General features: G+C 35.6%; 1 protein-coding gene and 1 long non-coding RNA gene across 2 annotated transcripts; both read right to left on the reverse strand.

Annotated features, from left to right (window-relative positions):
• Positions 1 to 2,052: 2,052 nt before the first annotated feature.
• On the reverse strand, positions 2,053 to 3,707 carry LOC120352992. The gene is made up of 2 exons (XR_005572134.1): positions 3,062 to 3,707; positions 2,053 to 2,673 (listed from the first exon to the last, which is right to left on the reverse strand). It is a non-coding gene; the product is annotated as an uncharacterized LOC120352992 (long non-coding RNA).
• A 38-nt stretch (positions 3,708 to 3,745) lies between these two features.
• Positions 3,746 to 10,553, reverse strand: LOC120352986. The gene is made up of 2 exons (XM_039435362.1): positions 10,231 to 10,553; positions 3,746 to 9,842 (listed from the first exon to the last, which is right to left on the reverse strand). The coding sequence occupies exon 2, from the start codon at positions 8,832 to 8,834 to the stop codon at positions 6,963 to 6,965; it is 1,872 nt and encodes a 623-aa protein (XP_039291296.1). The 5' UTR covers positions 8,835 to 9,842; positions 10,231 to 10,553; the 3' UTR covers positions 3,746 to 6,962.
• Positions 10,554 to 26,171: the final 15,618 nt, after the last annotated feature.

A 26,171-nucleotide genomic window follows, 5' to 3' on the forward strand; every position in this document is an offset into this window, starting at 1 on the left:
TTTGAATAATTTTATAACCCCTTGGAAGAGACGACTCCAGCTACAATAATCCAGGACCAGCAAGAGTTTTGGTCGACACCAGCAGCTCTTAGAAAATTCCGGCAAGATGATGTCGTTGTATAGGTTCTCAGTTTTCACGATGTAGGATAAGCTGTCAGTATCCTGATAAAGCAGTTGTAGGTTCTCTTTGTACATAGGTTTCATCACATCGTAGTGGAACTGGTACATAAGGGTCTTGCTTATGTCCAACACTGTCAAACCAATGTAGATAGGTTTGTTCAGCTTTACTTTTTCCTTATGCATCGTAACAGCACAAATATTCTCACCAAATATGATGCGGTCCTTGTAAACTGGTCGAGCAATCAGTTTCTTCAATCGATTCTCATCATTCACTAGCTCCATACTCATCCTTTTTTGTACATTCTCCATCGTCTTACCAAACACAGCGTTGTTCATAAGTTTGAAGAAATTTTTCTCAAACTTATTCTTCGACTGCTGTCGAAGTCTGGTGTTTAGCATGATGTAGCGTGCTAGGAAATCTTCCTGCTCAAACTGCACACCTCGATGAACTTTAGTGATTTTCAATCCATGCTGTACTGCTTGCTTGAGGGTGCGGTAATGACATACATATCGTTCACGATTGCTTAATCTGTCATGAGTCGTACATGATTAGATTTGAGAGTTTTTTTGTTCTCTGCCAGGAATGGGAAGTCGTTGTGCTCATCATGCAATTCGGAAGGGTACTCAATGTTCACCTCCAAGATGTAGCCAATCTTTTGAACATCTCCAACACCCTCAATACCTCTGCTCACCCCCTCCAACTCATCTTTCTCCATCCACTGGAATTTCCGGCATGGAAGTGGTTGGCACATTGCCCAGCCATACAGGTTGTTCGCATCTGTGTACAAGAGATATGATGTGGGCTTCTCGGGGTCAATAGGCGCTCCTGTGTAGGCATTGTTGGCTACAGCATGACGGTGTATACAATTTGTTATTCCTCCTCTGATACCTTGCTCAATAAACATGTACATGTCATAGTCAGTAAGGAGCTCAAGCTCGACTTTGGTATATTTCAGCATGACATCAAAGGAAAAGCCTGGAGATGTAAAGTGGTGAGCACAATCCAAATCATAAGTCTCCATGCATACATCGCGGAAGCTCTCAAAGACATCAGCCAACAGGAGAACATCTGTTTTCAAGTATAGGTCACTGTATTCTCCCAGAGTTCTACAACTGAATTGGTTCCACACAGTTTGAGCATGTTCATAATCATCATTGCTAACACTCCTATCAACCAGCTTGCTGAAAAATGCCTCTTTGGGTGGAAGCAATGTTTCTTCGAGTTTCTGCCATGAATCGCAGTAGTCGTATGGAAACACTCCTTTCCTTGAGACAAGGCTCAATTTGTTTCCAAACACCTTGGCAGTATGTGGCAGCACTTTGGACAAGTCTTCTGGATTTGATGCTGATTTGACTAGGTTGGTAACCAGATTGTCTAAACTATCAGGCATAAACCGGGAATGTATCGATGAATCGAAGGTGCATTTTTGGAGATATTTGTTTGGTGAATGATATATACTTTTCCGATGAATTTGGGATGACAGACAGCCGATCCTCATCTCTACCCAGCTCTGGAATAATGAGGTGTGTATCGTAGTTTGAAGAGTTGTGGAGAAACACTGGTATGAATGATTGTCGCTCTCGCTGCAGGTTGCATTTACGGCATAATGCATTCCGGTAGATACCAGTTATATGACAATGGTCATACACCTTATCTTTCTTGAACCGTTCATTGCAGGCCTCACAGAAATCAGCTGCATTATGTCGTTCTTTCTCTCTTTTGGTTAGTTGTAACGTTTTTTTTTGTTTCATTCAATCCTTCCACTGTATGCTAACAAAACTGGATTCAAACCGACAGATTTAGGAATCAATTCCATCAACACAAAGTAAGAAAGACCAGAATAATTCAATTAACATATACTTAATTAATTTGACAGCAGTCTACAGACCCTAAACACTGCAAATGGGTAGTATTGTAATAAAAACGATATATTCGGTAGTAAGCATGTGTGTTAAATTTAATTTTGAAGATAAACAGAATTGGACAAATTTAAATATCGAATCAAATCAATTGTACAGTTATCGATAGCTGAAAGAAGCATCTAATTAAATATTGAAAACAGATTAAACGGTGCAACAAATTATGAATATAAAATAAACAGATTACATTTTGATCTCAATACATAGTGATTCAGATAAATACCTTATATGTTGAGGAGGGGCGCCCCAAAACCCTTTTAATCGATGAACACTTTTGCAATATTTTACTTTTCGCGAGCACTGTTTACACTTTATCCATATGGGCGATGTTACGAAGTTTGGCTGATATCCTTATACGTCGATATTATTTGAAGATGGCGAATCTTGTGGTGTGGCGGGTTTGTACAATTACGAACTCCGGTGGAATCTTCCCAGATTCGTCTGGACCAGTCCTCGTACCAGAATAATTAGACTGGACGTCCTGGATTCGTAATCATCGGTCTGGTTCACCGAATGTAGACTTGCAGCCTCACCATGGAACGTGGAATATGGGACCTGGCTTCAATCATGGACTTCGGGCATGGACATCCAGCATAGACATCGAGCATAGACTTCGAGCGTAGACATCGACCGCTGTTTGGGATATAAAGGAAAAACCATTTTGTAAATCCTATACATACTATAACTTATACAATATTTAATAAACAGTAGAAAATTAAGTTTTAACAAAATTTAATACAATAGAAAGAATTATTTAAATTTTTCCAATAAAAATTTACTCAAGAATTTTAGAAACAAGAAGTCTATTACTTTCTTATTATTTGAAATTTAGACAAATTTACTTCGAAACAGAATTACTACCAGAGCAGAGAAATATAACAAATTAAGGAAATACTTTCTTCAGATATGGGTAAGAACCAATATATATAATTTTATAAATTCAAGATTTATATGATAACTTATTTGTTTCCACAAAATTAATAGAAAAGAAATACAATGAATTATTATATATAGTAATTACCTTTAATAGCGGGTTTTTGCACGCATTAAAACAATCTGATGTAATATTTGAATACCGGCATTTTAAATTATAAATTTGAGGACTACTGTGAACTATGGAGTTACTACCGGTTTTGTATTAATAGAAAACTTCACATTACTTAGTGAACAAAATAAGTACAGAATTTACAGTTAAACATGAAAAAAAATAAGAAGCGGGAGTTACATCCTTTCTCACCGGGAGCTCGACTTGAACTAGCTGTTTTCTACCAAAAATTGTTATTCGACCGTTAATCAGGAAGAAGAACAAGAAAGAAATTGCAGCGACAAGGACAGAAACTGAGCGAGCTCCATGTTAACAGAATGGGAGTAAGTGAGAAAATCGAATGGGAGAAAGAAACTCTCATTCGACAGTATTCGACAAACCTCCTAGATAAGGATGTTTTTCAAAGAATTAACCGAAAAACAAGATAATTTTTGAAACAAGAATAATTCTGTTACATAATACACCCCCCTCTTAAGAGAGTGCAAGGGTAATTAGCCAAAAATTTACAAAATTTTGAGTTCAAATTAGCCAAAAATCGAGCAAACTAGAGCTTGGAAGTTACTTTTGGGACATACCTAGTATAGTTACTTTTTTTATATTATTTTTCATTATTTTGTTTCAATTTTTTTTTTTTTTTAAACAATAAATTAAAAGAAATATTACGCGCCTTATCACTAATTACGTGAGATCGTACCCATACTAAATCACCCGTATCGAAAGGTGGAGGGACCCTCCCTTTATCGTAACGTAATTTACGATAATTATGTACTTTCACCAGTTGTTCCTTAGCCTTTTTCCAAACTTCTACAGTATCATTATTAACGTTATCCGGTAATATCTCGCTAATATTCCACATATTCATTAAGGGATCTTTAGGTTGATAACGAAACATTAAAGAAAATGGACTACAGTTAATCGAATCATGAATTGCAGAATTGAAGACTAAAGGTAACCAGTTATTTACAGTTTCGTCCCATTTAGTTTGTGAATTACTATGGTATGCGATAAGACAGCTACGTAAATTTCTATGTAGACGTTCTACCATATTTGATTTCGGGTAAAAGGGTGAAGTAGTACTATGTTTTATACCCAGTTGAAAACAAAAATTTCTAAATTTAGAGCTTTTAAAAATGGAAGCATTATCAGAAATAATTAATTTGGGTGTAGAAAAACTTGCAAAAATATTTTTCAAAACCTTAATAACAGAATCTGAGTTGGCTTTTCTCAAAGCTGTTAACCACGAAAACTTTGAAAAGGTATCAATACAAGTAAAAATATGAACATTAGAGTTTGAGGTGCGAGGGAGAGGTCCTACTAGGTCTATATGAAAAGATTCCAGTGGTTCATTAGGAACCTTGGATGATAAAAATCCAAAATTCGTTGCATGAGCTGGCTTACTCTGAGCACAGATACTACACCTCTTCACAAGATAGCTGATATCCTTTCTTAAATCCTTCCAATAAAAATTATCTAGAATTTTTCCTATAGTCTTAGCTGTGCCAAGATGACCTCCTACAATACTTTCATGATAATATTTAAAAATCACAGGTACTAGGACCTTGGGAACTACGATTTTTAGTTTATCATGATTTCTTATTTTGATCACTAGTACCCCATTAGATAAACTGTATGGAAATTGATCGTGGTTATCAGTGATTTTCTTTTTTATTTCCGATAATATAGCATCATTATCCTGATGTTGACCTATATCGGTGAAAGCTAATGGAAAATCAGTAATTTTCAAAGAGTTTATCAATTTCAATTCAGAATTAATATCCATATTTTCAAGAGAATTATCTAATTCAGGTAATTCGGGATCATCATGATACATTCTGGACAGAGCATCGGGTAACAAATTAACCTTCCCCGGTATATGCTCGGTTCGAAACTGAAAGGATAATAACCTAATGAGCCACCTGGCCAGACGCCCTAAATTTTTGTCTTGGCGGAGAATCCATGCAAGGGCATTATTATCAGTTTGTAGGACAAAAGGTGCATGTTCTAAGTACATACGGAATCTCTCCATCCCATGTATTGCCGCTAAACACTCTAATTCATAAGTGGAATATTTGCACTCTTGTTGGGTCAGCTTTCGCGAGGAGTAAGCAATTGGTTTCAAAGTGTCATTTACCTTTTGAGAGAGGACAGCAGATATCGCTTTAGAACTGGCGTCAGTAGCAAGCACAAATTCTTTATTAAAGTCGGCAGTTATTAAAATGGGCGGATTCATGATAGCCTTTTTTAGAGTTTGGAAAGCCCTTTCTTGTTCCTCACCCCATATAAACTTTGTATCCTTTTTCCTCAATTCGTTTAAAGGACAAGCAATTGTTGCGTAATTTGGAATAAATTTATGAAAAAAACCACACATTCCTATAAATCTAGATATTGCTTTTACATTTTTAGGTCTGGGATAATTCCTGATCGAATTAGTTCTACTAGGATCAATAGTTATTCCCTTTTCATTCACAAGATTACCAAGAAACGAAATTTGTCTTTTAGCAAATTGGGTTTTCTGAATTTTTATCGTAAAACCTGCTGAGCGTAAACGAGATAACACTATCTCTATGTGTTCCAAGTGAGATTTGAAATCTTTTGAAAATATCACAATGTCATCCAAATAATTTATCATAAACTTGTATTTGATATCTTCAAAAAGAGAATTCAATGCAGTGGTTAGAGCTTGAGCTCCTATATTTAGACCAAAGGGAACCTTTTTATATTCATAACAGGCATTTGGTGTTACAAAACAAGTTAAATGTTTACTTGACTCTTTCAAATTCAACTGATAATAACTCTGATTCAGATCTAAAACAGAGTAGAACGAAGCACCATTAAACCAATGAAACGAATTTTCTAAATTGGGCAGAGGAGTAGAATCAAGACAAATTTTTTTGTTTAAAGCTCTGTAATCCACAACTAATCTATGTCCTCCATCATTTTTTGGTACTAAGAAGCAGGGACTAGCATAATGAGAATTGGATTTTTCTATAATACCTTCGTCCAACATTTTCTTAACCTTTTCATTGAGAATTTTCATTTTCACAGGACTCAACTGATACGGTGCTTTTCTGACAGGTTCATTATCTCTTAATTTAATTTCATATTCCACTAATCTACAGTTACCTAATCTTTCCGTTAGAACATCTGGGTATTGTTTCAAGATATTATCTAATTTCTCCTTTTGAACGTCAGTAAGATCATCAAACTCTTGTTCAGTAGTTATAGCATTTATTCCCTTCAAAGAATCAATACTCAATTTACTATCAAATGGAAATTTGAATTGAGGACAAAAGCAGAAATAATACCTCTTATTAAAGATATCGGGAACTAACTGAGTATGATGTATGAAATCAGCTCCTAGGATAATTGGCGTAGAGAGAGTTTCGTGAATATAGAAGCGGAATTTCCAAGAGAAATGTTCAATTTTTATTTTAAGTAGAACAGTGTTAGATAATAATAACTTGCTTTTATTAGCGGTTACGCAAAGTTGATTATCTTCTACTATTTCAAGGTCAGAGCCACTTAACAATAGTTCATTGAAAACAGGTTTTGAGATAACACTAACGTCGGATCCTGAATCAATAAGACCTATATAGCTGGTTTCGCTATTCTCCATTTTGCAATTAATGAAAGGAGTGACGTTGTTTCTTAGAGCTCTTATTTTTAACTTATTAAATGTTTTAATTTTCTTTCTCTTACTCCTACCTTTTATTCCCTTTAATTTCTTTTTGTCTACTGAAGATGTATTTTCTTTCTTCCTGTTACCAGTTTCTTTGACAGATTTCAAATAATTTACACCTTTATTATTATTATTGCTATTCATCTTAAAAGTCCTGCTATGAATTGACCTTTCTATTTTTTTATTTTCTCGGCCTAGTCAGGATTTTTTATGATTGCAGTTTGAAGCATAGTGCCCTAATTCATTACATTTATAGCAAGTTATTTTACTCGTGTCCCAGTTTCTATTTTCTCTAGAAGGATTCTGACTACCACTATTCCTGGAATTGTGTCCCTTATTATCATTACCCAAATTAGTTCTACAATGAGCGCTGATATGGCCTAAATTATTACACCTGTAGCATCTTTTTCTTACATTGTCAACCCTATTAGATACATTTCTACTATTTTGACCATAATTATTAGGGACAAATTTAGACCTTTCTCTATCTGCAAACAGTATGTTTTGTGAGGTCACTGACATTTCAGTAAGTTGAGCGAAACTACTAGGTTTATTTTGGAAAACTAGCCTAGATCTTTCCTCGGGATTTAGACCAGAACAGATGTCGTTTACTATTTCCTCTTCTGATTTATTTAATCTCAACAGTTTAGCTGAATTTTTAATCGCTAAGATATATGTAGACAGAGGTTCGTTAGGCATTTGTAACCTATAGTAATGTTCCCTTTCTATTACTGAAATCAACCTAGATGGAATGAAATAGTGGAGCAATTCTCCATGAAATTCATTAAAGGATTTACCTTCACAGATTGCCCTGTCTAATCTCTCCGCAAGTGGGCCAATAGCAGCAGAAACCAGTAAATTGAAGAGTAACTGACCATCTAAATTAGATCTTTCTTTTATAAGTAAACTCACTTCAATGAATTTTAGTAACTTATCCACGCTTAAGCCATCATTTTGAGGAAGTTGCTTTATGAGGGCTTCAATAGGATTGGACAATTTATTATAAATTCCATTTAATAGAGAATGAGTTACATTATCTGATACTCTAGTACTAACTAAATGATTTTCTTGGTTAATACAAGACAATATCTCGTCAGTATTTCTATCATGGGCATCTGCTAACGTTGCATTGTTGGATTGCCTACTAGTAGTTTGTGACATCATTTTAGTATTCTGGATACTATTTAAACATGTGTTAAAACTATCCGTAGTTTGATTTTTCCCGGAACTGGATGGTTCTCCCATGTTTACTTGACTATTAGTAATCAATTTATTGGATTCACTTTCGGTAATTAGTATAGTAGGGTTCGGTCTAGATACTTTTTCGATAGGTTGCTGATTATTTCCTTCTTTACTAGAACCTAAGTTCAATTTATCATCCCTAGTGGTTGACTCTGTGTTAAGCCCAAGATTGGTAGCTAAAATATCACCGTTATTTCCGCCTAGCTGACTGATTTGTGACGTAGTTGGATCAATATTAACAATCTTTTCATCAATGGGAGACGCAGGTCTACTAGATAACTCTTTTAATTCTACTAGTTTGGAAAATACAGTTTTAGCGGAAAGAAGAGCCTCGTTAATTCCACTGATTAGTTTTTGATCCCCTACTTCCCTAGCGTAGGTCAATAACTGGAAAATTCTATTTAAAATATGCAAGAAAATCGTAAATCCCTTAGATGTATTTCCCTGTCCTTCAGCACTACCTAAGCTAGGAATCCCGTCTAAATTTTCCTGTTCTTTAGTCAATTGAAAAACAATTTTTTGAAGAGCTTCTTTACTCGAAGTTTCGTTGTAACTAATCCTACAAATCTGGGGGTCAGGATTACTCCTTAGAATTCTAAATTTGGCTCTTAGTGTGTCAAGGTCAAGATCTTTCACTGTCTCAGGTGGCACTCCCAAAGTTTCAAGCTCAAAAATTAGATTTTCTTTTACTATATAGTTAGGATTAAATTTCCTATTTGGCAACAAACTAAAATCGAAATTTTCTTCAACTGACTTCTTTACTTCCCAGTAATTAACTACACTATTTTGAGGGTTAGATTTACGTTTTGGTGAGAACATTACCGCCATTTATATCCAATAAATAGTACAGGACAATCATAAATTTTACCATATTAAAATAAAAACTAATAAAGAATTATGTTTCTAAATTATTTCTATTCTTTAGTTACTCTACTCTACCCTCCCTCACTTACAATGCAGAAGGCGTATAGAAAGCTATCAAAACGGAAATAGTTTAATGAGAGGCGCAGTTGAAACGTTTTTATTTTGTTTTATTCAATCCTTCCACTGTATGCTAACGAAACTGGATTCAAACCGACAGATTTAGGAATCAATTCCATCAACACAAAGTAAGAAAGACCGGAATAATTCAATTAACGTATACTTAATTAATTTGACAGCAGTCTACAGACCTTAAACATTGCAAATGGGTAGTATTGTAATAAAAACGATATATTCGGTAGTAAGCATGTGTGTTAAATTTAATTTTGAAGATAAACAGAATTGGACAAATTTAAATATAGAATCAAATCAATTGTACAGTTATCGATAGTTAAAAGAAGCATCTAATTAAATATTGAAAACAGATTAAACGGTGCAACAAATTATGAATATAAAATAAACAGATTACATTTTGATCTCAATACATAGTGATTCAGATAAATACCTTATATGTTGAGGAGGGGCGCCCCAAAACCCTTTTAATCGATGAACACTTTTGCAATATTTTACTTTTCGCGAGCACTGTTTACACTTTATCCATATGGGCGATGTTACGAAGTTTGGCTGATATCCTTATACGTCGATATTATTTGAAGACGGCGAATCTTGTGGTGTGGCGGGTTTGTACAATTACGAACTCCGGTGGAATCTTCCCAGATTCGTCTGGACCAGTCCTCGTACCAGAATAATTAGACTGGACGTCCTGGATTCGTAATCATCGGTCTGGTTCACCGAATGTAGACTTGCAGCCTCACCATGGAACGTGGAATATGGGACCTGGCTTCAATCATGGACTTCGGGCATGGACATCCAGCATAGACATCGAGCATAGACTTCGAGCGTAGACATCGACCGCTGTTTGGGATATAAACGGAAAACCATTTTGTAAATCCTATACATACTATAACTTATACAATATTTAATAAACAGTAGAAAATTAAGTTTTAACAAAATTTAATACAATAGAAAGAATTATTTAAATTTTTCCAATAAAAATTTACTCAAGAATTTTAGAAACAAGAAGTCTATTACTTTCTTATTATTTGAAATTTAGACAAATTTACTTCGAAACAGAATTACTACCAGAGCAGAGAAATATAACAAATTAAGGAAATACTTTCTTCAGATATGGGTAAGAACCAATATATATAATTTTATAAATTCAAGATTTATATGATAACTTATTTGTTTCCACAAAATTAATAGAAAAGAAATACAATGAATTATTATATATAGTAATTACCTTTAATAGCGGGTTTTTGCACGCATTAAAACAATCTGATGTAATATTTGAATACCGGCATTTTAAATTATAAATTTGAGGACTACTGTGAACTATGGAGTTACTACCGGTTTTGTATCAATAGAAAACTTCACATTACTTAGTGAACAAAATAAGTACAGAATTTACAGTTAAACATGAAAAAAATAAGAAGCGGGAGTTACATCCTTTCTCACCGGGAGCTCGACTTGAACTAGCTGTTTTCTACCAAAAATTGTTATTCGACCGTTAATCAGGAAGAAGAACAAGAAAGAAATTGCAGCGACAAGGACAGAAACTGAGCGAGCTCCATTAATCCGGAATTACTTGTTGCCAGTAAATGATTATAATGATCTAGAAGAAATTAAAAAAGTGCTATTGGAAATAAATGAATGGGCATCAATGAATTATCCACTTGTAGGCATAGATGAGTTCAGCCAGCTAGCAGATTTATCCTCAATTGATTTACGCAGTTTTATCTTATAAACTAATCATTTGAAATATATATTTTATCATAGGGGCACTAACAGCATGAGTTTTCTCAATATTCCAGAACCAGATCGGCCAGAAGAAAAAGTATGCCAAAGAGGTTATCTACCAGAAGATAGCAAGCATCATAACTTTGTAAATTGCATGATTGAATTGAAAAATCTTTTTCCTACAGTTACCTTGAAAAGTAACCATTCCTGCACTGATTACAGAACGCAAAGAATCACTTTTCCGCTCTAGTGCGCAAAGTATTACTTTGCATACTGTTAATACTTTGTGTATTATCTTGTAGCCGTCCCAATCAACTGTTGACATTGTTGGCGTGTATTTTGAATGCAAATTTGTTCTATCTATATTTTTTCTGATTTCAAATAAATAAAATGAGAACTCATTAAATTATAAATTTTGAATATTATTAATTATTATTATATTCATTATTTCAAATAATATTTTTTTCATTCATAAATTGATTGGTTGAAAAATTATTTAGAAATTAAGATTGTCAAAGAAATTTTCAAATTAATTGGATTAATTTAATTTCCAATTTGAATAAATTATCGATTATTAATTTTCAATTGGATTATCAAGTTTAAATTAAATCAAAGTTGTTATTAATAACAAAATTATACAGACGAACATTTGATGGATTTCAGCCATCATTTTACCCACAATCAATCACTTCTCATATTCAATGGTAACTGTAGGAAAAATTAATGTGAAATTCGTGCACAAAGTTCCTCTGCTGCACTCAAGAAACCATTCCGCTAGAAAATAATCAGTTGATAAATTTTAAATCTCAAATATAATAATATGTATTATATCGGCCTCTGGTGGAATTAGATAAATCAATTTATCCAGTGAGCTACATTTATATCCTTATAATTGCTAACAAAATTAATGATAGAGTGAGCATATATATATTACAACAATAAATTTAAATATTACTTTCATCCATGCATCTTTAGACATATAAATCTGATATAATTCTTAACTAATAAATTTTTTTTGTACTTTCTAAGACTTGTGCAAGTTTTTATATTAATTTCGATATTTATAACCTTTCGACAAGCTAGCTTTTTATATTTTTATTTCACTCGAAGCACTTAGGCCGCCCTAAATTCATATATTTCAATAATTTTCACTCATGTGCTGAAATTCCCAAGATGATGGTGGCGATCCGAATTTCCTATCGTCCTGGATTTTCTGGTGGCTGAAGTCATCTTCTCCAAGGGAATAAATAAATATCTAAATGACCTATGCTTTAATATAGCATCACTAAGTCTTATACAAATTAATTTATGAATTTAAACTTTAAATCTTTCAAATGTACAATTTAACAAAAAGGGACTTGTGCTCTATAAAATTTGGTGGCGTTCCATGGCAGCGTCTGGCAAGCAAGTGGGCTCTGATCCACCCCTATTTTCTACAATCATACTTCCAACTTCCAAATTTGCATACATTTAAATATTCAACTACTATGCCATTATAAAAATCAAATAGTCCATGCCAATCTGTTAGGTTATTACCTATATCTTAGGTATTACATTTTATAATTACTCGGATTACATCTGATACATGAACTGAGTAGTGATAACTTATAGATTCTTATCATTTATATAAATATCCATGGTTATATTTGAATTGGCTGGTTATTGCCGCCCATGAACTACTGCAATTTGATTGGTTCATCCAAAATTCATAAGTGTATCCATGCGCCTATGGAATATACATACTTCCTTAATATTTTTATTCATTTTATGTGTTTTGTACATGCTCATTGCATATAATAAATTTTTATGAACTTTTAAAGTTGTTTTTCCATTTACAATAAGTTGCCATGTGGTTACCAAATCCTCTAGTTGAATGCTATTCATTTACAACAAAGTTTTGCCAAAGGTGTCTGGCTAGATTTCAAATTACATGGCTTGATCGATTATTAGGTTGCCGACCAGTAAGTATTATAGCCTAACCTCAAAATTCCAATATTTTATATAATACAACAAATAGCAAATAAAATTCTTTCCTATTTGGCTGTTCTAATTTTAGCCAGGATACCCGTTATTATCTAATCTTTCACTTGTTGCTATCGCACCCAGCGATAATAGAGCAGCTGTTTGCTTGAGACCTATAAAATCCTTTCATTTAGCGATTTTGCTTGTTTATTAAATTTAATTTATTACAATGTTCACAATAATTATTTGAAAATGTTTCTTCTACCAACTACTTCAAAATATAGAATGGGATTCTATAGTGCTTTCGCTGATAGTGCTTTGAAGAGAATGATACAAATACTGAAGAAATACACAGAATAATGTGAAGTTATTGATTGAGTATCAAACACAAAAAGAAAAATTAAGCCTTGGATTACAAATGGATTAATTACATCAAAAAGGAAGAGAGATAAATTACACAGTCAAAGCTAGAATAATACAGCGAATCTACAGCTTAGAGAGTATTATAGAAGGTACAGAAATCTACTAACAACTGTAATGAAAAATACAAAGAAACAATACTTTTCAACGTGATTTGAAACTTCCAGCAACTCTAAGCAAACATGGGAAGTAATAAGAGAAATAACTGAAGTGCAACGGCCAAGAACACAAATCCACCAAATCAACTTGGAAGGGAGGGAATTAAAATTGGGAGATGATGATAAAGATACAATGAATTTTTTATTAGTATTGGATCAAAATTGGCCCAGGCATTCCAAATAGTGATTGTAATAGTGCAGATGAGCATGCGGCAGCTGATCAGATAGTCTGCCGGTCATTATTCTTTACACCTGTCAGTGAGGACGAAATGATAAAAATCATTTATAGTCTTAAAGCTTATAGTGCACCTGGACTCGATAATTTAAAACCAGATTTTTTCAAACAGAACAATACCATACTTGCCAAGCCTTTAACACATATTGCAAACAGAATTTTTGAGGAAGATGTTTTTCCACAGTGTCTCAAGGAAGCTGTCATTTGTCCAATCTTCAAAACAGGAGAAAAACTCAGCACATTATCAAAAATTTTTGAAAAGTGTATCAAAACAAGACTGATCAGCTTTCTTGAAAAAAATAATCTATAGCTAAACCAATATGGTTTTAGATCTAGTCGCAGTAAAAATGATGCTATCCACTATGTGACCACTCAGATTGCTGATAAAATAAACACTGGAAAGAAACCATTAGCAGTATTCTTAGATTTAAAGAAGGCTTTTGATATGGTGTCACATGACATTCTTCTTTCAAGGCTTGATAACTATGGAATAAGAGGAGTCGCATGGAATCTTTTCAAGAGCTACCTATCAAACCGAACACAATGTATCAGAGTCAATGAATGTATAAGCAACAAGCTGACTGTAAAGTTTGGAGTGCCACAAGGAACAGTACTAGGACCAATTCTTTTTCTTCTCTACATAAATCCATTATGCAACATGGAAATTAATGGATCAATCACCACCTCTGCAGATGATACTGTTCTACTGTTCTCTGAACCGACCTGGGAGATGGCCTGGAGAGAAGCCGAGACTGGACTTCAGAGGGAGTCTCGCTGGTTGAGTTGAAATCTGCTAACATTGAACCATGAGAAAACCTCCTTTCTGACCTTTTTGGCGACTCAACATGGACAGCCAACAGAAGATGAGATAGTAATCAAGAATCAACGGAATAACACTTCATACACAGTTCAAAGGAAACCGTTACAGAAATACCTGGGAGTTACAATGGACTCTTTTCTGCACTGGGATCATCATCTCAATGAATTATGTGGGAGACTGAGGAAGACCATCTACAGATTTAGGATTCTGAGGACACTGGTCGACAAGGGATGTCTGGTAATCCCGTCCTGTCCCCAACCTATGGATTGGGGTACAGTTAAGATTTAATTCATGAAAACGTCGACAGCCCCAAAAGTAAGTCTTTAATTTGCACTAACCTTGGAACTGGCGAGAAAGTGGACTGTATCTCGTGTGTAAAAGTTACTGCTGACGATATCCTGTCTTTATGCGTAGGCCTATATGATATTGTACATATATCACGAAACGAGATGAGGTAATTGCATTCAGCTCTAACGCCACGGAACAGGAGAAACGGAATGAAACGATGTTGACTTCTCGAGCACGCTTCTTGAAGTGCTGGGTTGAGAGATAAACGGGGAGGATGAAGGAGGGGTGAGGAGAGAGGTTATCTTGCCTCTTTGGTAGAGGGGGAAGGGGAGGAAAGCACAAACTAATCAACCCACAATGAAGGCTGCCGATCCTCCGTGAATCCACCATCTCCGCCCGCCTTGGAATGCCCCATTTCCAAGAACATAAACTCAAAAAAAACTAAAATTCAAAAGTAAAAGAAAAACAAAACAACATGCACTGAACGATAGAAAAGGAAAAACAAAGGGAAAAAGAAATAGGAAAGGAAACGGAAAACTTGGTGTGTGGGTTAAACTAATAGGGAAGTATGGGGGCAAGTTTCCCAACTGGCCTAACATACTCAACAGAGTTAGTTTTCACGTGAGATGAGCGCACAACACCCTTAGCATCACTTATGATTTGGGTGACTCATACCTAATGGGTATGATAAGGGTGATGAATTGTCCTCTTTAAACCATACTAACTGCCCTACCTGAAGGTTTGTGTCACTCTCAAACCACTTATTCTTCTGTTGAAGAGTGTGGAGGTATTCACTCTCCCACCTCTTCCACAATCTCTGAGTGAAGTGATTAACCTTTTCCCAACGAGACAGTCTGTGCTCGTTGACATCACTCACGTCAATTTCAGGAACCGCCAACAGAGGGCGATGAACAAGGAAATGTCCGGGAGTCAGCGCCTCATAGTCATCAGGAGATGAAGAGAGCGCATACAATGGTCTCGAATTGAGTATTGCCTCAATTTTCAGCAACAGAGTGGAAAGCTCAACAATAGTTAGGACCGAATTTTCCACTTCACAAAACAAATGGTATTTCACATTTTTAATATTAGACTCACAGATTCCATTCATGAAAGGAGCATGTGGAATATTAAAACGAAAGTGGATGCTTTTAGATGACATCGCATCACAGACATTGGATTGATTTTCTGATGATCTGAGAAATTCAACAATTTCCTTCAATTGTCGCGCAGCACCTTTGAAATTCGTCCCTTGATCACAGAATATTTCTTTAGGCAATCCACGCCTAGAAACAAAACAATGGAGAGTGTTAATAAACTCTTCGGATGAAAGACTTGTAAGCACCTCAATGTGACAAGCTTTTGTTGCCAGACAGACAAACAGTGCAAAGTATGCCTTGTATGTACGAGCTTTGGGCCGAATACTCTCTTTGACAGTGAAAGGACCAGCTAGATCGACTGCAGCCTTCAGAAAGGCAGCACTGGGAACAACACGAGAGCTGAGAAGATCACCCATGACGGGAGCAACAGGAGTTGCATTGAATAAACGGCAACGAGTACAATTGAAAATCATATTCCTGATAACACTGTGTGCTCCAACAATCCAAAAATAACGCTGAATAAGAGCACGCACTATTCTTGGTCCAGCATGAAGATGAGAAATATGATAATACTCAATGAGGAGTTTAGTAAAATGACTATCTTTATGTATCAAACAAGGATGCTTGGCTTCATATCCTAAAGCACTATTTACCAATCTGCCACCAACACGAATCACACCATCACAATCCAAGAATACTGACAATTTTTGGAAACTCTTATCACAAGGTTTACCCTCTTTCAATAGGTCAAGTTCACGATTGAAATGACACTTTTGAACAATTTTAACACAATAAATTTGTACACATTTCAACTCTTGAACACTAAGTGCGCCTGATTTATGACAGACACCACTAATTGATGCTTTACAGTTATTCACGAAACGTAAAACATAAGCACAGGAACATAACAATCTCATGTATGAGGAGAATCGTGTTATCTGAATAACAGCAGTCTCTTCAGTGATATTCAAAGCAACACCTTTATTTTGTTTCACATCAGGCAGAATTTCAGTAGCAGGGTAAGTCTAAGTCATAGATGACAACGGCCAACATGACAACGAATTAGAACACCACGTTGGAGCATTGAACCAATCTTGCGAATTGCACGAGTTTTGGGGAGAAACGCCTCTTGATCCAACGTCGGCAATATTGAAATCAGTACCAATGTGATTCCAATCTGAAATATTAGTCAACTCTAATATTCTCACAACACGATTTGCAACAAACGTTTGCAACTTGTAAGGAGGTATATGCAACCAAGATAAAACAATAGTTGAATCACTGAACAGAAATGTAGATTGAAGATTGATTTTTTCCAGTGAAGGAAGGACTGAAACATACAATCACGAAAGCAACAACGCAGCTTGAAGCTCCAATTGAGGAATAGACAGAGTTTTCAATGACACAACTTTAGTTTTAGCTTTCAACAGGAAGCATTTCACCGTAGATTCTGACGACACAACTCTCAAGAAGATACAAGCACAGATTCCTTTCTGCGATGCATCAGAAAACCCAAGTATTTGACAAGGAAAAGCATCACCATAAACGCATCGAGGGATTGAAATTGAACTTAGAGCAGGAAGCTCTCTCATCAGCTCGTTCCAGCATTCGTTGTAGTAACAGGAATCGGTGTATCCCAATCGATGTCCAACTTCCACAGCTCTTGTAAAAAACATTTCATTTTGAATATTACTGGAGCTATAAAACCGAGAGGGTCATACAGACGCGCGATAACAGACAGAACAGTGCGCTTGGAGTTTTTCTTTTGAAACTCTGGAACGGAGACTTTAATATGAAAACAATCAGTAGTTGGGTTCCACATTATGCCAAGAACTTTCACATTTGAATTAGGCTCATCACTGATATGAAGTGGTACTTGAGTGTTTTCAGAACAAATCAAATCCAAGAACTCAGGAGAATTACTGCTCCATTTATTCAACTTGATATGAGCACAGTTTAGAAGACAGTTGACAGTTTACAAAGTTGTGATTTTATTTCACAGATTTCTTCCAACGAATTAGCACCTGTGAGAAAATTTTCGTGATGTATATCATCACGAATAGCTGCTGCTGCCAACGGAAATTTATCTCCTTCATCTTTCGCCAGTTGAATGAGAGCACATTGAGCAAGAAAACCAGACGGTTTCAAACCATATGTGATTGTTTTGAGCTCATAAACGACAATATCATCGGAAGGATCTTTACGAAACAATATGTGAAGGAAAGAACGATCTTCTTCATCAACGAGGATAGCACAATACATTTTCGTAACATCACATGTGAATACGAATGAGTGAAGTCTGAATCTAGTTAACACATCACATATGTCATTTAACAATTTTGGACCTGAATGAAGAACTTCATTCAACGAAATGTGACTCTTTTTAGCAGACCCATCAAATACAACACGAACCTTTGTTGTAGGTGATGACGGATTGAATACACAAAAATAAGGAATAAAATATTTACCTGGTTTTTTAGCAACTTCCATATGATCCAAAAGAAGATACTCTTCCATAAATGATACGCAATCAGATTTCAAACGAGCATCACGCAGCATACGACGCTCCAACGACAGAAAACGATTTAAAGCAACATCATGAGATTCATGAAACTTGAGTTCATTAGTGTCAACTTTGAAAGGCAGACGAACAACATATCTTCCTTCAGTATCACACGTGTGAGTTTCAGCAAAATGTTTCTCATAAAACTCATCATCAGGACTAGGAAATTTATGATTAGGAATTTCTTCACTTTCCCAAAACTCATGAACCAAATTATTCAACGAGTTCTCAGAGGTGGGACACGTCATTAATGCAGTCAATGGCTGATTAAGAAGACCGGAATGATTTGGAAATTCACCCAAAATAATGTCACCAAACACGGTAGGAATCACACAAAACGAACACTCTTCACTAGATGAGACTTGACTATGATGACGTAATATTTTGTTGAATAACTGACATCCCAATAGAAGATCAACGGAACGTTGTTCATAGAACACAGGATCAGCCAGGTTGAATTTTTTCAACTCATTTTGCACTTTTGAACTGAGATAAATAGGGGGCAATGAACTAACTATTTTATCAATCAATAAGCCTCAGCTTCTAAATGAGGGTGATTTGAGCCCTTAGGTTTCAACAAACATTCCACAACACCAGAAGAATTCCCTACACTCGAGGAATTCAAACCAGAGAAATTTTGTTGACAATCATGAACAGATAAACCAAGTTTCATAACAAGATCTTTTGTGATGAAATTAGCAGTACTACCAGAATCAATCATTAAACGAACACCAATAAACGAACCAGATGAATTTTTAATAACTGCTTGAGCAGTACCTAGAACAACACTCGTTTTAGGAATTAAACTAACAATTGATGACTTATCAATAACATTATCAGTGATACCACAATGCTTAGAAGAATTTGAATTCTCAACAACATTCATAGTGCTATCAGTTTGAGTGATCGAATCAACGGATTTCGATTTCAAAGCAACTTTAGAGATGTTATCAGTAGACTTCTGATAACGAACAGGAGAATTCGAACGGCTATTATCACTACTACGAGGATAATGAAGTAATTTATTATGCATATGACCACAATAACACAACGATTTAGACTTGCATTGGTTTACAGCGTGAAATTTGAAGAAACAATTGAAACAGACTCTCAATGATTTAATAAATTCATTCCTAGCTTCTGGATCTCTTTTCAAGAAAGCAGGACATTTGAATAACGAATGATTCGTTGAGTTGCAAAATAAGCATTTTGTTTCAGCACTATCATTCAATTCACAAGTAACTGAGCTGCTTTTATTTCGAACGCTGTTATCAGCCTGAGTAGATAAGACAACCTTTTTCTGAAAAGACTTATTTTTTGGCTTTTCGATAGATATTTGTTCATTAACAGACGGCACATCAGATGCAGATAATTGATAAGATCTAACTCTCCTATTCACGAAATCAATCAACTGTTAACAAGAAGGAAAGCTCTTATCAGCTACCTTGAGCTCAAACGATTCACGTGATATTTTGTCTAATTGACGAATAGCCAATGAGTACAAAATATGATCAGCCAAATCGGGAACTTTCAACGACTTCAGAGTGGTAATACTATCACCTACTCCCATGCCAAATCAAAATCTCTACTTATCTGAAAAGATTTTACTACTCTGGCTGCTTCGCCTTTAAACAAATTATGCAAAATATGAGATTTATGAACAGGAGATAATATTTATCATCCACAATCAATGATGAAAAGATATTTTTGAATCTAGGCCAGTCTAAATATCAGAGCCATCAAACGGTTTTATTTCAGTTGAAGGTAATATCATGTTCAAACGGGGAGAATGAGAGGTTGAAGGTGAAGGTTCACTTTTCTCCTTCGGCTTCTCATTTTTCATTTGATTCAATTTATCACGAGCATTTATTATTGCACAGGATAAATTATCAATAATGGTAAGTGATTGATATTCAGGTTCTTTAGTAGGTTCAACTTGAATAGATAATTCATTGATTTCATCTAAGAGTGCAGAATATTCTTTCACAGTATTTTCAATAGATATACTTCTTATCAAAAATTGAGATTGAATTTTAGGATCATTGATGTCCTCTAACAAGTCATAGGCTTGTTAAACACGGCTAAACAAAGTTTCTTTCTTTTTCACTCGAATAGTTAGCAAGGCTTGTGGGCTTGCCATTGCAACTAAGTAACTGATTAGATAAACAAGTAGATTTGGAAAGGAACTTTGTAACTGAATTCAACATGGATATCAGTGCATGTATCAACAAGTAACTCTACTATAACGAATTGAAATTTAAATTGAAAAATAAATCTCTTGGAAATAGAACATATCCCAGGCCTGGTCAGACCATGTGGTAATCCCATCCTGTCCCCAAACCTATGGATGGGGTACAGTTAAGATTTTATTCACGAAAACGTCGACAGCCCCAAAAGTAAGTCTTTAATTTGCACTAACCTTGGAACGGCGAGGAAGTGGACTGTATCTCGTGTGTAGAAGTTATTGCTGACGATATCCTGTCTTTATGCGTAGGCCTATATGATATTGTACATATATCACGAAACGAGATGAGGTAATTGCGTTCAGCTTGAATGCCACGGAACAGGAGAAACGGAATGAAACGATGTTTACTTCTCTAGCACGCTTCTTGAAGTGCTGGGTTGAAAGATAAACGGGGAGGATGAAGGAGGGGTGAGGGAGAGAGGTTATCTTGCCTCTTTGGGAGAGGGGGGAAGGGGAGGAAAGCACAAACTAATCAACCCACAATCAAGGCTGCCAATCCTCTGTGAATCCACCAATGTCTAAGAGTTATCTACTTCTCTCTAGCACAGTCCCCATGCTGTATGGGATTGTGGATGGGGAGGTGCAAGCTACTTGCACATCGAACCACTCCTCAGGTATAGAAGCTGATCATGAGGGTCATCAACCAAAGCCTCCATAAACCAGCTATTCAATGAGTTTGATCTATTCAGTTCATCAATCATTTACAACAAATGATGGAACCACTGTTCAATCATTTAATGTTACAATAGCCTTTTCTATAGACATTTGTCCAAATCAGATTTCGTCTGTAAATGCGTTTATCTTTTTCAGTCACTTGAAATATGTTGGGATTTTCCATGAAAATTAACTTGCATAGGCCTTGTGTAACTGGATATTTCCGAATTCCTTCACCAGCTTCTACATCACCTTTCGGATCACATAGAATTATTTAATTGCCATCCTTGTCAAATGTCATTACTTTGCTACCCAAGAAATATTTTCCACTAATTGGTTTAATTCTTGGTCCAAATGTTGATCAATTTCCTGTTCCTTTTTCAACCATTTCAAAATATAACTGCCCAATATATGGTCTTTTTTGGAGAGTGTCATTTGTGATACATGTAGCATAGATTCCTCATCATCCTGTACCATCTCCTCCTCCTCATCATCATCCTTCTCCTCATCTTTCTCCCCCTCATCCTCCTCTGCTCCTTCTCCCTTTTCCTAGTTTCATTAACATCGTCGTCGGCTTGCATCAAACGTCTCTTTAATGTAGATACTGCAGCAGTCAAAGACCTATCCTCCTCCTCCTCTCTACCTCCCTTCACACTGGCACTTTTCTCCAAAATTGAAGGTAGAAGAGAAGTAGTAGGAGTAGTAGTAGTAGTAGTAGATGAAAAGCTGTGTTTACATTTTCCAATGTGTGATTGAGATAGTGGTGTAGAAGAGTGGTGATAGTAGTTTGTTTCGGGATATAGCAATTGCTGATGTTGAATTGATGATTATGATGATGATGATGTTGATGATGATGATGATGATGATGATGATGATGCTGCTGCTGAGGTGTTTCCACCACCACCACCAAAACAAGTGTTTTGTATTCAGCTTCTCCTGTTGAAACACAATTAGAAAATTGGCATTGTCTTGTATCAATTGTTTTGGTATACGCTGTAAGTTTGTGCGAAATAGAAACAATCCACATTGCTGTCTCCCTGTTGTGAAGTACCGTCATATAGCATCTTGTTGTTTGCATATTACATCATCAAAAATAATTATAGAGTTGGGTTGCAGCTCGTTGGGTGGTGGAATTTCATCACTTGTGTCACACTCTGTATAGTTGAGCTCTGGTTCAAGACCATTCATTACAGCACATAAAAATGTGTATTTATCTTGAAACATAGTTTTGGAGAATATGTAAATATTTGAGAATCGAATTTTATTTGGGTTGATTAGTATGTTGAATAGAACGTTTGTTTTACCAGAGCATGATGGTCCACATATAAGGCCTACCATACACGTTCCGATCGGTCTTAAGGCCCGGACTCTTCAGTCCCGGTCTCAAGGCCGGGCCTCAATGGCGGTCTCCCCACTCACGTACCGATCGGCCTTGGGGCCGTTGCGTATCCAGTAGCAGTACCGTATTCAGTAGCGTGGTAGCTCTATTGGAAGGTGGGTGTTTGTGCAGATTTGTGAAATATTTTAGTGCAATTTTAGTCAAATTTTAGTGCAATACATTCTGTGATAGCAAATTCAGTTCAAGACGACATGTCATCTATTGAGGACCTACAAGCAATTGCTGTTATAATGTGTGCAGTGTCCAAAAGAAAAAAACAGAAAAGGAGCATGTGGGCGAAGTCATGGCTTCAGAGCTTCAGAGAACGAGGTTCACCCAAGTAAATTTATTGACAGAGTTGCTATGTCATCCAAAAGATTTGAAAAACTATCTAAGAATGGATGAGCCAACTTATTTGGAATTATTGAGAATGGTCACCCCGTTAATTTCAAAACAAGACTCTGTGATGAGGAAAGCAATAACGCCGCATGAAATATTGACTGCAACATTGTGTTACTTGGCAATAGGAGAACATTGGAATATGAAGTTCGATACAAGAATCTCTCCTCAATGCTTGGGGAAAATAATACCAGAGACCTGCTTGGCTTTGGCGAAAGCACTAAAGGACTACTGCAAGGTAAATATAGTTCAATTCAAGGGGCTATTCACACTGAATTATTCTATTATGTATTAAGTCTAACGTTTTCAAATTTGTCTATGATGCTATAAAAATAATTCTAGATAAAATAATATGATCTTGAATATTTATCATATGTTATCATAGAGACAAATTTTTAAAACATGTGGCTTGAATACACAATACAATACACCAATGTGAATAGCCCTAGTGATTTTGTTTCTATTTAGCTCTAAATTTTTCATGTGAATTCAAAATGGTGAATTTTTTGGATAATTTCTCTAGTTTTTGTTTAGAACTAAACAAATTGTTATCTTTACCAAAATTCAAAATTGTTTCAAGTGAAAAATAATGGCTTTTGAAAGTGAAAATTATTACTATTAAGTTTTATGATAACAGAACTTTTTTGAACTGTTTTGGTATGCATATTAAATTGGTACCAGAGCTGTTTTGGGCAAAATGCCCAAATGGTGTTTGAGAGCATTCACTCATGTATAGTTATTGATAAATGATGATGATGATTATGAAATTCAATTAAATGTTGCATTCACACTGCATGTATTGTGTATCAAAATATAACAGATGAAATGATTAATAGAACAAAATCAATATCATTCAACTTTAATAGTGTAACTTGCTATACAACTGATGAAATGAATCTTTATTTTGATTTTTTCTATACTAATTCCTCTATATCAATTAAGTATTTATTCAATTAATATCTATATATATAGATATAGTTTTACGTGAATGGGCACGTTAAACTGTCGGTCCTGGCTGAAGTATGACAGTTGTAAGTCCCATTGACGGCTTAAATTATATATTCAGGCGGTGGGACCTTCCCGCAAGGGACTCCCCACTAACAAAAGCCATACGAATTTACTTTTTATATATATATATATATATATATATATATATATATATAAAAGCGAAATGGCACTCACTGACTGACTGACTGACTGACTGATTCACTCACTCACTTACTCACTCGCATAACTAAAAATCTACCAGACCAAAAACGTTCAAATTTGGTAGGTATGTTCAGTTGGCCCTTCAGATGCGCACTAAGAAATATTTTGGCAATATTTTAACTCTAAGGGTTGTTTTTAAGGGTTTAAAGTTCGTCTTTCAGTATGTATATTCTTCTTCTCCCAATCTCTTAATTATAATTGAATTTCCATATCATATGTTACTATAGAACTATAATCTAGATAGAGTACCTCTTCGAAACAGTTGTTAACTGGCATCTAAATTAATAATTTTGTCAGGTTGGCATTAAGTTGAGTTGACTTTGTTGGGTTGGCACCAAGTTGAAGATTCTGCATTTATCGTGGAAAAATTGATTGGGCACTGCTACTTCAATCCTGGGAATATTATATTACTGGCAGTCGGCTCGCTTCGCTCGCCATATCCATTTAGCCAGCCATTTAGTCTGGACCCCCGACTGGATTGTCCTAACATATGATAAAAATGCCCAATGAAAAATGCAGGCGAGCGAAGCGAGCCTGGTGATCTCATTCTTGGACGATCCAGTCAGGGTCCAGGGGGTGGAGCCCCCTGGCTAGATGGATATGGCGAGCGAAGCGAGCCTGATGGCTAGTATTTTAATATTTTAATTTTCAATTAAGTTGATAAACGACAGCTGTCAGGTGACAAGAAATTTTGGCTCAACTGTACATGCAGCAAACCGAAATTGTGAGATACATAATTTCAGACGAATATATTCAGATATTAATATTGATATAAATCAATGTGAACGCTGTGATTTAAAAACGTTGTTTGGTTCTAACCTAAAATTAAAGACATGATAAAAGGGCATTCTGTTTATTCTACTAAATATTCTTAATGCAAAAGTACATATAATCTAAATGGGCTTACATAATACATAACATGAGAATTATAGTTTTATATTGAAAGGATATTTCAATATCCTTTGGGTATATATGGGTCAGATAAAAATCATCCAGACACCAATAGAAAGGAGACATTCTCTCCGTTAATTTGATATAAAATTGTTACACATCACAATGCCTCATGATTCTGGAAGAAGTTATATTCAAAAGAAAAATTTCTCAGCAGATAATTTATTCAGCCGAATGTGATGCCACACTCCAAAAACACCACATTACTACACACACACTGACCCTACTGCTTGGGGGATGTGTTGATTCCTCAACTATTCCGCTCACTCTGAAGTGAAACTAGGGGATGATCAGTGCAGTATTCGTTTCCTGAAAAAACCGGTTTTTATTGTGGCTGTTAACTTTCTCCTACTCACACTGAGGCACAACTGGGGATGAAAAATAAATATCGACTCTCTCAAAAAATCTATTTTTGTGAAATCAATTTCTTTTTTTCAATAATCAATTTTTTAATAAATCGATTTTTCAAGAAATCGATTTTTAGAATAATTTTGCTATCCATAACACATGCAAAACATGTTGACCAAGGGTATAATTGATTTTTCAAGAGATAGATTTTTAGAATGATTTTGCTATCCATAATATATGCAAAACGTGTTGACCGAGGGTAGAAAATATGGCAGAGGGGGAAGAACGGGTGTTTTGGCCTTAAGACGAAACCAGGTTTCCCCATTCACGTTCAGTTCCGTCTCAAGAGCAATTAAAATTAATCCGTCTTGAGGCCGGGCCTCACTTGATTCCAGTGCAGCCGAAATCCGGCCTTGAGATCACTTTTCGGCTTCAGGCAACACCATACACGTTTCGATCAGCCTTAAGACCCGGACTGAAGAGTCCGGGCCTTAAGACCGATCAAAAGTGTATGGTAGGCCTAATGCATCTCATGTGATTTGGAAATAGAGAACTGTGTCATAGTTGTCTCTTTCCCTGTTGTTGTTTCAAATTCCTACTAACAATACAATCGAAATAAATAACTGGAAGCTTTTGTTTAGTTTCAACAAGTTCGAGTACAGTATTTCTCCATTTACCTATTCTTCCACTCCCTCCTCTACCTCCTCCTCCTCCTCC

The sequence above is a fragment of the Nilaparvata lugens genome, chromosome 9 (assembly GCF_014356525.2).
Source record: "Nilaparvata lugens isolate BPH chromosome 9, ASM1435652v1, whole genome shotgun sequence".
Classification (NCBI taxonomy): domain Eukaryota; kingdom Metazoa; phylum Arthropoda; class Insecta; order Hemiptera; family Delphacidae; genus Nilaparvata; species Nilaparvata lugens.